Source organism: Oncorhynchus tshawytscha, linkage group LG09 (genome assembly GCF_018296145.1).
Source record: "Oncorhynchus tshawytscha isolate Ot180627B linkage group LG09, Otsh_v2.0, whole genome shotgun sequence".
Lineage (NCBI taxonomy): Eukaryota > Metazoa > Chordata > Actinopteri > Salmoniformes > Salmonidae > Oncorhynchus > Oncorhynchus tshawytscha.
In genome coordinates this window covers 44879121-44891642 of record NC_056437.1, presented here as the reverse complement: position 1 = coordinate 44891642, position 12522 = coordinate 44879121, and the positions used below count along the sequence as shown (strand labels likewise).

Sequence of the window (12522 nt, the reverse complement as noted above, 5' to 3'; positions counted from 1 at the left end):
ACAGCTGGAGAAGCAGGGTCGCTATGGCAACAGTGACGTTGGGCATTGCCAGAGGAAAAACCGGAGAAAATAAGGGATTGAATGAAGAAGGAGGAAACAGGGAGAGAGAGACATATAGAAAGAGGAGAAGGATTGAAGAAAGAGGATAGAAAAGCTTATCATGCTATCTTCTTTCTGATTCTGACTAGATGACGTGGGGGAGTTGCTACTGATTTGGAACGATGGTCTTTATGTTAAGGGGCCTTAAAGTTATTGTGAGCCAAATGAGCCAGACGGATGATTCAAATTTAATCTTCTGCTTTATGAAAAAATGTGGACCTACAGCAAATGTTGAAAAAACAAATTGTACACATTGCTATAACATCTACTATCAGTTCAAGACCCCATATTAATATATTATTTGTATTCTATTCACTTCTAACACACTTCCTTCTACCTTTCACAGCTCTTTCGAGAGGTTCGGATAATGAAAGGTTTAAATCATCCAAACATAGGTAAGGGCCTACATTTAAGAATCTGTTATACAGTGCATTCGGAAAGTATTCAGACCCCTTGACTTTTTCCACATTTTGTGATGTTACAGCCTTATTCTAAAATTGATTCAATTAATTTGTCAATCTACACACAATACCCCATAATGACAAAGCAAAAATGGGTTTTGAGACATTTTTGCAAATGTATTAAAAATCACAAACAGAAGTACCTTATTTACATAAGTATTCAGACCTTTTGCTATGAGACTCGAAATGGAGCTCAGGTAGATCCTGTTTCCATTGATCATCCTTGAGATGTTTCTACAACTTGATTGGAGTCCACCTGTGTTAAATTATATTGATTGGACATGATTTGGAAAGGCACACACCTGTCTATATAAAGGTCCCACAGTTGACAGTGCATGTCAGAGCAAACACATAGCCATGAGGTCAAAGGAATTGTCCATAGAGCTCAGAGACAGGTTTGTGTCGAGGCACAGATCTGGGGAAGGGTACCAAAACATTTCTGCAGCATTGAAGGTCCCCAAGAACACAGTGGCCTCCATCATTCTTAAATGGAACCACCAAGATTCTTCCTAGAGCTGGCCGCCTGTTCAAACTGAGCAATCGGGGGAGAAGGGCCTTGATCAAGGGGATAATCAAGAACCCAATGGTCACTCTGACAGAGCCCCAGAGATGTTCTGTGGAGATGGGAGAACCTTCCAGAAGGACAACCATCTCTGCAGCACTCCACCAATCAGACCTTTACGGTAGAGTGGCCAGACAGAAGCCACTCATCAGTTAAAGGCACATGATATACCCAAGAAGACTCGAGGCTGTAATCGCTGCTGAAGGTGCTTCAACAAAGTACTGAGTAAAGGGTCTGAATACTTATGTAAATGTGATATTTCTGTTTTTTTTATTTTATAAATTTGCAAACATTTCTAAAAACCTGTTTTTGCTTTGTCACTATGGGGTATTGTTTGTAGATTGATTAGGAAAGAAAACACTTTCATCAATTTTAGAATAAGGCTGTAATGTAACAAAATGTGAAAAAAGTCAATGGGCCTGAATACTTTCTGAATACACTGTATGTAAGTATGTGTGTGTTTGTGCGTGCATACGTACGTGTGTTCTTGCGTGTTGACTGTGTGTGCATGTGTGTGTTTGTTTATGTTGATATGTTGCAGTTTTTGCTCCTGGCACCTGCTACCATACCCCGTTCAAAGGCACTTAAATATTTTGTCTTGCCCATTCACCCTCTGAATGGCACACATACACAATCCATGTCTTAATTGTCTCAAGGATTAAAAATCCTACTTTAACATGTCTCCTCCCCTTCATTTACACTGATTGACGTGGATCTAACAAATCACATCAATAAGTGATCATAGCTTTCATCTGGATTCAGCTGGTCAGTTTATGTCATGGAAAGAGCAGGTGATCTTAATGTTTGTATACTCAGTGTAATAACATGTGTAGTCTAAATGGTCCATTCCTGTCTCATCTACCCAGATGGCAGGCTTTTGTCTAAGCCTCTCACTGTGTTTAATAGACTGATACACTACACTACTTGCACATACAGTAGCTAGCTACAGTAGGCCCAGGGTTGGGGATAGAGGGCACAGGGTTGGGTTGGCAAGGGGGGTAGGGAACAGGATTTTCTAAAGATGAAAAAAAAAAAATGCCATTAGACAAGACCGGTGTCATGCCCCACCGTATTTAGCAGGCTGAGACAGAGATTTGTGTTTTTTAATGATAGGGGATTTTATTAATTTATTATTTTTAATCTGATTTTATTTTTGCCTACTACAGTGCAGCTGTTCGAAGTGATTGAGACGGATAAGACCCTTTATCTAATCATGGAGTATGCCAGTGGAGGTGGGTGCATCTGCCTTCCTGTCTGTTTCAATAGACTTAGCGACTGTCTCTCCGTAATGGCTGATTAGCTTGTGTTTGATTAACAGGGGGAAAAGTATAAATAAACCAATGGAGATTACTCAAAATCACAACCTAATGCAACGGTTGTACATTACGTACTCCTACTGTATGTGTATGTAAACATAACATAATGTTGCATATTTTACCTTTGGTGTTCTATGAAATTATATGATAAATGTAGGGGGGAGTGTGGTAATAGGCTTATAGCTTAGGACTTGGGTTTTAGTGGCCAGGGAAAATATTTCTACCAGCATGAAATGTCATTAGAATAGAATATAGGAGGCAGCAGGCCACAGCCCCACAGTCTCTGTCTTGACAACATTACTGTTAGGCCTTTGATATTAGCTACTGGAAACATATTAGTTTAATAACTGTTAATGATGGTTGGAAATACAGAATATTCTAAGAATAAAATATGGAGTACAATACGAGTACAGTACGAGTATAATATGGAGCCAGGAAAGTGTTTAAGCAAGATTGAGTGTACATTATAATGTATTGAAACATATTTTGTCACATATCTCCTTCATCATCATGTTGACCACTCTTCTTTTTTTCAGGTGAAGTGTTTGACTACCTCGTATCTCATGGGAGAATGAAGGAGATTGAAGCCAGAGCCAAATTTCGGCAGGTATGACGACCACTGTGCCTCACACACCTGTATGCCGTCTATACTGCATATCTGTCTGTCTGTTTGTCTGTCTATCTGTCTTTGTCTAGTTGACTGTCTGGCTGGCCGCTAAACTTTCTATCTGTGTCTGTCTGTACATCTCTGTCTTGTCTGTCTGCCGCTCTGTTTGTCTTTCTGTCTTTCTTTTCCATTTGGCTTGCTAGCTGACTGGCTGCCTGCTAACCTGTCTGTCTGTCTGTCTGTCTGTCTGTCTGTCTGTCTGTCTGTCTGTCTGTCTGTCTGTCTGTCTGTCTGTCTGTCTGTCTGTCTGTCTGTCTGTCTGTCTGTCTGTCTGTCTGTCTGTCTGTCTGTCTGTCTGTCTGTCTGTCTGTCTGTCTGTCTGTCTGTCTGTCTGTGTATGTACAGTTGAAGTCGGAAGTTTGCATACACCTAAGCCAAATACATTTAAACTCAGTTTTTCCACATTTCCTGACATTAAGTCATAGTAAAAATTCCCTGCCTTAGGTCAGTTAGGATCACCACCTTCTTTTAAGAATGTGAAATGTCAGAATAATAGCAGAGAGAATGATGCACTTCAGCTTTTATTTCTTTCATCACATTCCCAGTGGGTCAGAAGTTTACATACAATCAAATACTATTTGGTAGCATTGACTTTAAATTGTTTAAATTGGGTCAAACATTTCAGGTAGCCTTCCACGAGCTTCCCGCAATAAGTTGGGTGAATTTTGGCCCATTCCTCCAGATAGAGCTGGTGTAACTGAGTCAGGTTTGTAGGCCTCCTTGCTCGCACACACTTTTCAGTTCTGCCCACAAATTTTCTATAGGATTGAGGTCAGGGCTTTGTGATGGCCACCCCAATACCTTGACTTTGTTGTCCTTATGCCATTTTGCCACAACTTTGGAAGTATGCTTGGGGTCATTGTCCATTTGGAAGACCCATTTGCGACCAAGCTTTAACTTCCTGACTGATGTCTTGAGATGTTGCTTCAATATATCCACATAATTTTACTTCCTCATGATGCAGTGGCTTCTTCCTTGCTGAGTGGCCTTTCAGATTATGTGGATATAGGACTCGTTTTACTCTTTATATAGATACTTTTGTACCTGTTTTTCCTCCAGCATCTTCACAAGGTCCTTTGCTGTTGTTCTGGGAATAATTTGCACTTTTCTCACAAAAGTACGTCCATCAATAGGAAAAAGAACGCTTCTTCTTCCTGAGCGGTATGATGGCTGCATGGTTCCATGGTGTTTTATACTTGCGTACTATTGTTTGTACAGATGAATGTGGTACCTTGAGGCATTTGGAAATTGCTCCCAAGGATGAACCAGACTACAATTTTTTTTTCTGAGGTCTTGGCTGATTTCTTTTGATTTTCCCATTTTTCCCAGCAAAGAGGCACTGAGTTTGAAGGTAGGCCTTGAAATACATCCACAGGTACACCTCCAATTGACTCAAATTGACTCAAATGATGTCAAATAGCCTATCAGAAGCTTCTAAATCCATGACTTCATTTTCTGGAATTTTCCAAGCTGTTTAAAGGCACAGTCAACTTAGTGTATGTGAACTTCTGACCCACTGGAATTGTGATACAGTGAAATTATCTGTCTGTAAACAATTGTTGGAAAAATTACTTGTGTCGTGCACAAAGTAGATGTCTTAATCAACTTGCCAAAAATGTTGTTCGTTAACAAGACATTTGTGGAGTGGTTGAAAAACAAGTTTTAATGAGTAGAACCTAAGTGTATGTAAACTTCCGACTTCAACTGTATGTCTTTGTGTCAGGTTGTCTGTCTATTTGTCTGTTTGTCTGTCAGTCCGTCTGTCTACTAACCTGTCTCTCTGTCCTCCAGATCGTGTCTGCTGTCCACTACTGTCACATGAAGAACATTGTCCACCGAGACTTGAAGGTAAGAATGAGGACATTCTATAGAGCTTGATTGAAAAGCTTGTAAACTCACTTTTGAGACAATGGCCTTTGAATGTTTTGGTATCTAGTGAAGAGCTATTTTTTGTCTATACCCGTTCAGCACCGTTCACACCCTCTTAAGCTTTAGCCCCACCCATCTCGTTTAGCTCTCGGTGCGTTCAGAGCGCACACTTGACTCTCTGGTTGATTATTTGTTTACCTCTGGATAACATGGAAATAGCCTAACAAGCTCTGCTGGCAACAATTTCATTCCGCTTTTTTGCAGACGTTTACTGACACTGGCCTTAAGACATGTAGCTAGCTAGCTTGGTAAACAATGAACCTAGCTAGGTTAACAACGTGTAAGGTCACACACGTCACGAAACGTTAGCCAACGAAGCCAGCCAGTTAAAGTTAGCTAGTTAAACAACAATGAACATAGTGCCAAATCATGTCATCACTACCCTGCATGAATATGTTGGGAGTTAACCAACAATGTTCAATGTTTGCTAGCTAACATTAGGCTCTAACTATTAAAGCAAACGGCTCTGGGATACAAATAATGACATCAGCTAAGGAGGCAGCCAGCTAACATTAGCTAGCTAGCTAACAGTACACTTTAGCTTAAGACATGTAGCTAGTTAGCTAGGTAAACAATGAACCTAGCTAGTTAAACAACGTGTAAGATCACACACGTCACATAACATTAGCTAACAAGACAGCCAGCTAACATTAGCTAGTTAAACAACAATGAACATAGTGCCAAATCATGTCGTTACTACCCTGCATGAATATGCTGGGTGCTAACCAACCAGGTTCAATGTTAGCTAGCTAACATTAGTCTCTAACTAGAAAAGCAAACTGCGCTGGGATACGAATAATAACGTCTGCTAGCTAGGGAGCCAGCCAGCTAACGTTAACAGTACACCATAGCTTGAAATGAAACCACTTTCTGTCAAAATTAGAAATGTGTAATATCTGAAAATGTAGGTAGCTAACGCTAGACTATCCTACCTGTATACATCGTCATACATGATGGACGCGTCTCCCTGTCATGGATACCATGCCGCGGTTGCCCTTAGTTTGAAGATGTAATCCAGAGGCAAGGGTTTTCTCCATTTCTTTAGCTATCATACTCTAATTCCACTGATTTCAAAACTTGATCCTCCAGAAAGTGGAGAGCAACACTTATGCAGCTCCACTACACAATACATTTTTTTAAAGCCACGTTCGACAGAATTACCAACACAGACTGACCAGCTAAATAGACACAAGCCCTCTATATGGCAGACCAATCGGAACTCCTCTCTCGGCATGTCCAGCCCGCTCATTATCTCAGCCAATCATTACTAGTGGGAAGGTTTCTGACTTTTTCTGTGGCATGGCTTAACCAATAAGTCTCGTAATGTAACAATTGTATTTGTATTTACAGATGGCATACAAGTTTGTTATCAAGGCACATGAAAGTTAACATGTTCCAGAAGGCATTTCTACCAAAAAACACATTTTGATAAAAATAAACGTTAAAATGGTTCTCCTGTGAAGTCGTGACTTGTGATATATGCCTAGTTTCCTGAAACGGGTCACATTTAGCAGACACTCTTATCCAGAGCTACTTACAGTTAGTGCATTCATCTTAAAATAGCTAGGTGGGACAAACGCATATCTAATGGGGAAAGTTAAAACTGCCAAAAATGCAGTCAAAGAGGGGAATAATTATTGTCGATTAAATTTAAAAAAAAAAAAGGTTTTAATAGAGGCATACTAAGACAAAATAAATGTGTGTGTGTGTAAACAATAACACATGAGCGCAGCAAATTAAGACATTTATTAAAATGAGGGAATTGAGTGTTAAACAAATAACTATGCAAATGAGGAAAAGCTTTGCGCATTAAGGAAATAGACACCTGGCTCAACTAGAAGTGTGTCTCTAATAAGCGACTGTTGTGTTCAGTGATTTAAGCAAATAAACGCCTGGGATATTAATTGAAGTTTTACAGGTATTGTGATTATTATTGGATATTTACATCCTTGAACATAAACACAGACAGACGGAATGTGAGTAACTTCTCCCAGTGTTTCCGGTGTACTTATCTATAATACACTGCTCAAAAAAATAAAGGGAACACTTAAACAACACAATGTAACTCCAAGTCAATCACACTTCTGTGAAATCAAACTGTCCACTTAGGAAGCAACACTGATTGACAATACATTTCACATGCTGTTGTGCAAATGGAATAGACAACAGGTGGAAATGATAGGCAATTAGCAAGACACCTCCAATACAGGAGTGGTTCTGCAGGTGGTGACCACAGACCACTTCTCAGTTCCTATGCTTCCTGGCTGATGTTTTGGTCACTTTTGAATGCTGGCGGTGCTTTCACTCTAGTGGTAGCATGAGACGGAGTCTACAAACCGCACAAGTGGCTCAGGTAGTGCAGCTCATCCAGGATGGCACATCAATGCGAGCTGTGGCAAGAAGGTTTGCTGTGTCTGTCAGCGTAGTGTCCAGAGCATGGAGGCGCTACCAGGAGACAGGCCAGTACATCAGGAGACGTGGAGGAGGCCGTAGGAGGGCAACAACCAAGCAGCAGGACCGCTACCTCCGCCTTTGTGCAAGGAGGAGCAGGAGGAGCACTGCCAGAGCCCTGCAAAATGACCTCCAGCAGGCCACAAATGTGCATGTGTCTGCTCAAACGGTCAGAAACAGACTCCATGAGGGTGGTATGAGGGCCCGACGTCCACAGGTGGGGGTTGTGCTTACAGCCCAACACTGTGCAGGACGTTTGGCATTTGCCAGAGAACACCAAGATTGGCAAATTCGCCACTGGCGCCCTGTGCTCTTCACAGATGAAAGCAGGTTCACACTGAGCACATGTGACAGACGTGACAGTCTGGAGATGCCGTGGAGAACGTTCTGCTGCCTGCAACATCCTCCAGCATGACCGGTTTGGCGGTGGGTCAGTCATGGTGTGGGGTGGCATTTCTTTGGGGGCCGCACAGCCCTCCATGTGCTCGCCAGAGGTAGCCTGACTGCCATTAGGTACCGAGATGAGATCCTCAGACCCCTTGTGAGACCATATGCTGGTGCGGTTGGCCCTGGGTTCCTCCTAATGCAAGACAATGCTAGACCTCATGTGGCTGGAGTGTGTCAGCAGTTCCTGCAAGAGGAAGGCATTGATGCTATGGACTGGCCCGCCCGTTCCCCAGACCTGAATCCAATTGAGCACATCTGGGACATCATGTCTCGCTCCATCCACCAACAGACTGTCCAGGAGTTGGCGGATGCTTTAGTCCAGGTCTGGGAGGAGATCCCTCAGGAGACCATCCACCACCTCATCAGGAGCATGCCCAGGCGTTGTAGGGAGGTCATACAGGCACATGGAGGCCACACACACTACTGAGCCTCATTTTGACTTGTTTTAAGGACATTACATCAAAGTTGGATCAGCCTGTAGTGTGGTTTTCCACTTTCATTTTGAGTGTGACTCCAAATCCAGACCTCCATGGGTTGATAAATTTGATTTCCATTGATAATTTTTGTGTGATTTTGTTGTCAGCACATTCAGCTATGTAAAGAAAAAAGTATTTGATATATTTCATTCATTCAAATCTAGGATGTGTTATTTTAGTGTTCCCTTTATTTTTTTGAGCAGTGTATATCCTATAGCCTAAAATCCTATATGACATGCTCTCTTCCTCCCCCTAAATCTCCTCCCTTCATCCCTCCATCCCTTTCCTCCATGCCTTCTTCCACCCCTCCCTCCTTCTCTTCCTACCCTTACCCTACCCTCTCCCTATCCTCCACCCGTCCCTTCTCCAGGCCGAGAATCTCCTGCTGGACGCCAACGCCAACATCAAAATCGCCGACTTCGGCTTCAGCAACGAGTTCACACTGGGCAACAAGCTGGACACGTTCTGTGGCTCTCCACCCTACGCGGCCCCGGAACTGTTCCAGGGGAAGAAATACGACGGGCCCGAGGTGGATGTCTGGAGCCTGGGGGTCATACTGTACACACTGGTGTCAGGATCGCTGCCCTTCGACGGGCAGAACCTCAAGGTGTGTGTTTGTTAGAGGTGGACGTCTGGAGTCTGGGAGACATGCTGTGTACGCTGTATACACGTGTGTGGGGAGAGATGGGGGCAGTGTGTCTTTGTGGCTGGTAATCCGAATGCTTCCTAGGTTTTAGCATTGTGCAGAGTGCATTTAGTGTGCAATGGGTGTCTTATTTCTACTGTACTGTATGTCTGTGTTGGTATGTGTCTGGGTTGGCCTGTTGTGTTTGATGTGTGTTTGACAATTTCTGTTTTCATATGTATTTGGTGTGCTTGACAACACATGTTTGGTGTGTGCTTGACAACTTGTTTTTGGTGTGTGCTTACAATGTGTTTTTGATCTGTGTTTGACAGTGTAGGTTTAGTGTGTGTTCGCCGTGTGCTTAAAAACATGTGTGTTTGTCACTGCCCACAGGAGCTGCGTGAGCACATCCTGAGGGGAAAGTTGCTTGTGCCTTTCTACATGTCCACCAACACTAACCCTTAACCTCTGACCTTTACCTTGACCTCTCCTCTCCATCGCATCCTATAGGAGCTTCGTGAGCGCGTCCTGAGGGGGAAGTATCGTGTGCCCTTCTACATGTCCACCGACTGCGAGGGGATCTTACGCCGGTTCCTGGTGCTCAACCCTACCAAGCGCTGCACCCTAGATGTGAGGAGGACCAACCCCCCAACACCAATGCCTGATTCACACTATAGGACCATCCCAAACCGTACTGATCTGGCTTGGATATTTTCTTTTCACATTGACCTTTTGCTACGTAGATTCAGCAATTATAGTGGATTCGTAACCATGCCATCCCAGTACAGCTCGGTTTGACTTGTCTCAGTAGTGTAAAAAGGGAATAATAACAGCAGTATATGTCACACACTAAGAGCCCAACATGTAATAAAGCACCAAACCACCATAACATGAATATCACCTACATCCCCAACACCCCAACACACACACACACACACACACACACACATCAAATACAATTTTCCACACCAAATCAAATCGAATTGGAGTAATCAAGGTGACAGACAGTGACACATTTAATACCATCTTGCATACTCTTGCCTGCATCCAACTGATCTGGGGCTTAATCAGTCCAAACAGTTGCAAAACATTCTGTGTGACAGGTAAAATAATAATAAGAAAAAACATGAGAAAATATAGCTACCTCTCTCTCTTTGCTCCTCCTTATACTTTGAAGAAATGCATTTGTTCAAAACTGTTCAAGTGTTGTCTTTCTCTCTCTTTGAGTCAACTACTTACCACACTTCATACACTACATTGCTAGCTAGCTGTAGCTTATGCTTTCAGTACTAGATTCATTCTATGATAGGTTGGAGGACGTTCTCCAGAAGTCATCATAATTACTTTGTAAGTCTATGGAAGGGGGTGAGAACCATTGTATTGATGTCAATGTACCCAGAGGAGGACAGAAAATAGTATCCTCTAGCTACACAAGGGTGCTAACCTAGAGGGTGTTGTTGAGGCTACTGTAGACCTTCATTGCAAAACAGTGTTTTAATCAGTTATTTGGTGACGTGAATATATTTAGTATAGTTTTATCTAAAACCAATTCTCTATTTTTAGGATTTCTAGGATGTTCCTCCTCTGAGAAGCCTCCACTGACACACACACACACACACACACACACACACACACACACACACATACACAATCACACATGTACACACAATTTCCAACTTTACTTTCTAACATTGAATCTTGTTGTGATGCCACAGCAAGTCATGAAGGACAAATGGATAAACGCAGGGTATGATGAGGATTCCCTGAAGCCCCATATAGAGCCTGTCGAGGACTACAGTGACACTAGTCGCATAGGTGAGCTAGCTATGTTCAGGCCACTGGGTTGCCATCCACCATTTTGGCTCTAAGGGCAATGTGTTACTCTTTCATTTTGGCTCTCATGACATCTTTAGACAGTTCATTTCATGCCGATTTGACATTCTCATGAAACACATTTCAGATATATGTATCTTTAAGTCCTAGTTGAAATCTGTTCCTGAAATTCAGCAGGAACATTAGCTTAAAATTATTTCCAAAATGTCTGCCTTCTTTTTCCTCATCTCCCCTCATTTGTGGTCCTCAGAGGTGATGGTGGGGATGGGCTTCACTCCAGAGGAGATCAAGGACGCTCTGCTCAACCAGAAGTACAATGAGGTTACCGCCACTTATCTACTGCTGGGCCTCAAGAACGAGGTGAGATGTCTGGGACTGGCCACCAGATGGCAGCACAAGATACCAATGATCTATTATACAGAAATACATAGCAAGCCCTAGTAATCAGTATGTATGCTTGAATTAGGTAAGAAGGTGTTTAACAAAATAGGTATTTTGATATTTATATAGCCATATTATGTGAATTTGATGAAAAACAGCATACCGGTACACAGAATGCCACAATGCTCTTGGTGGCTCCATATTCAGTCCATGCAGCAGGCTAAAAGGAGGTGGTTTTCTTGGTAACAGGATGGCAGCGAGTCTCGTTTGGCCAGTACCCTGTCCTTGGCACGGATCCGACCCAGCCCCATCACCAATGGGACCAACAAACACTCATCGGCCACTGCAGGCTCCTCTTCCTCCTCTTCCTCGCATAGCAAGACCCAGCGCAGCACCTCCACCTATCACAGGCAGCGGCGGCACAGTGACTTCTGTGAGAGTTCTACTGTGCCTTCTACTGTATATTTCACTGTACCTTCTACTGTATCCTCTCGTCTACTCTAACCCTTCTACTGTAGATTTCCCTGTACTCTACCTTTCCTCACCTGGTCTCATATCTGCCCCATATACTCAGCTCCTGTCCTGGCCACTGACTAAGTGTGTGTATGGGTGCGTGCGTGCGTGCATGCGCATATGTGTCTTTGTCCGTGCCTGTGTACACACGAGTGTATGTGTGTGCGTGCCTGTGTGTGCACGTGTGTATATATATGTCTCTGTGTCTGTGAGACAGTGTTAACATGTGTGGTCGCCCCTCAGGCGGGCCCTCCATGCCCGTCATGCACCCCAAGCGGAGCCCCACCAGCACGGGTGACCGGGAGCTGCGGGAGGGGCGCATGCCACCACGTAAGGCCAGCTGCAGTGTGATGGGCAGTCGCTCGCTGCCCCCCTCCAGCCCCATGGTCAGCAGTGCTAATAATCCCAACAAGTCAGAGATCCCCGACCGCCGCAAGGAGATGACGGCCACCACAGTGAGAAACAGTGAGGTAGGAATGGTGGGTTGGGAAGGGGGAGGGGGGTTAAAGGGCTGCATTTGAAATGGAACTCTATTCCCCAGTGGAGGCTGCTGAGGGGAGGACGGCTCATAATAATGTCCCGAACGGCACAAATTGAATGGCATCAACCATTCCACTCATCCCGCTCCAGCCATTACCACGAGCCCGTCCTCCCCAATTAAGGTTGCACAAATCTCCTGTGCTATTTCCTAAGTAGTGCATTACTATACAGAGAATAGGGTGCCATTTAGGATGCAGCCTAGCAAAGATTTATGTTTCAAGC

At 43.5% G+C, this 12522-nt stretch overlaps 1 protein-coding gene across 1 annotated transcript in view; it reads left to right on the top strand.

The window, feature by feature from the left end:
- The window catches only part of LOC112258017 (MAP/microtubule affinity-regulating kinase 4-like), a 47674-nt gene that overhangs the window by 22970 nt on the left and 12182 nt on the right, over positions 1-12522 (top strand). Inside the window, exons 4-13 of the mRNA XM_024432068.2 lie at positions 446-494; positions 2289-2354; positions 2975-3045; positions 4897-4953; positions 8779-9015; positions 9544-9663; positions 10749-10848; positions 11117-11226; positions 11497-11680; positions 12004-12230. Of these exons, the coding sequence (XP_024287836.2) occupies positions 446-494; positions 2289-2354; positions 2975-3045; positions 4897-4953; positions 8779-9015; positions 9544-9663; positions 10749-10848; positions 11117-11226; positions 11497-11680; positions 12004-12230 (1221 nt within the window). The remainder of the gene's footprint in view (positions 1-445; positions 495-2288; positions 2355-2974; positions 3046-4896; positions 4954-8778; positions 9016-9543; positions 9664-10748; positions 10849-11116; positions 11227-11496; positions 11681-12003; positions 12231-12522) is intronic.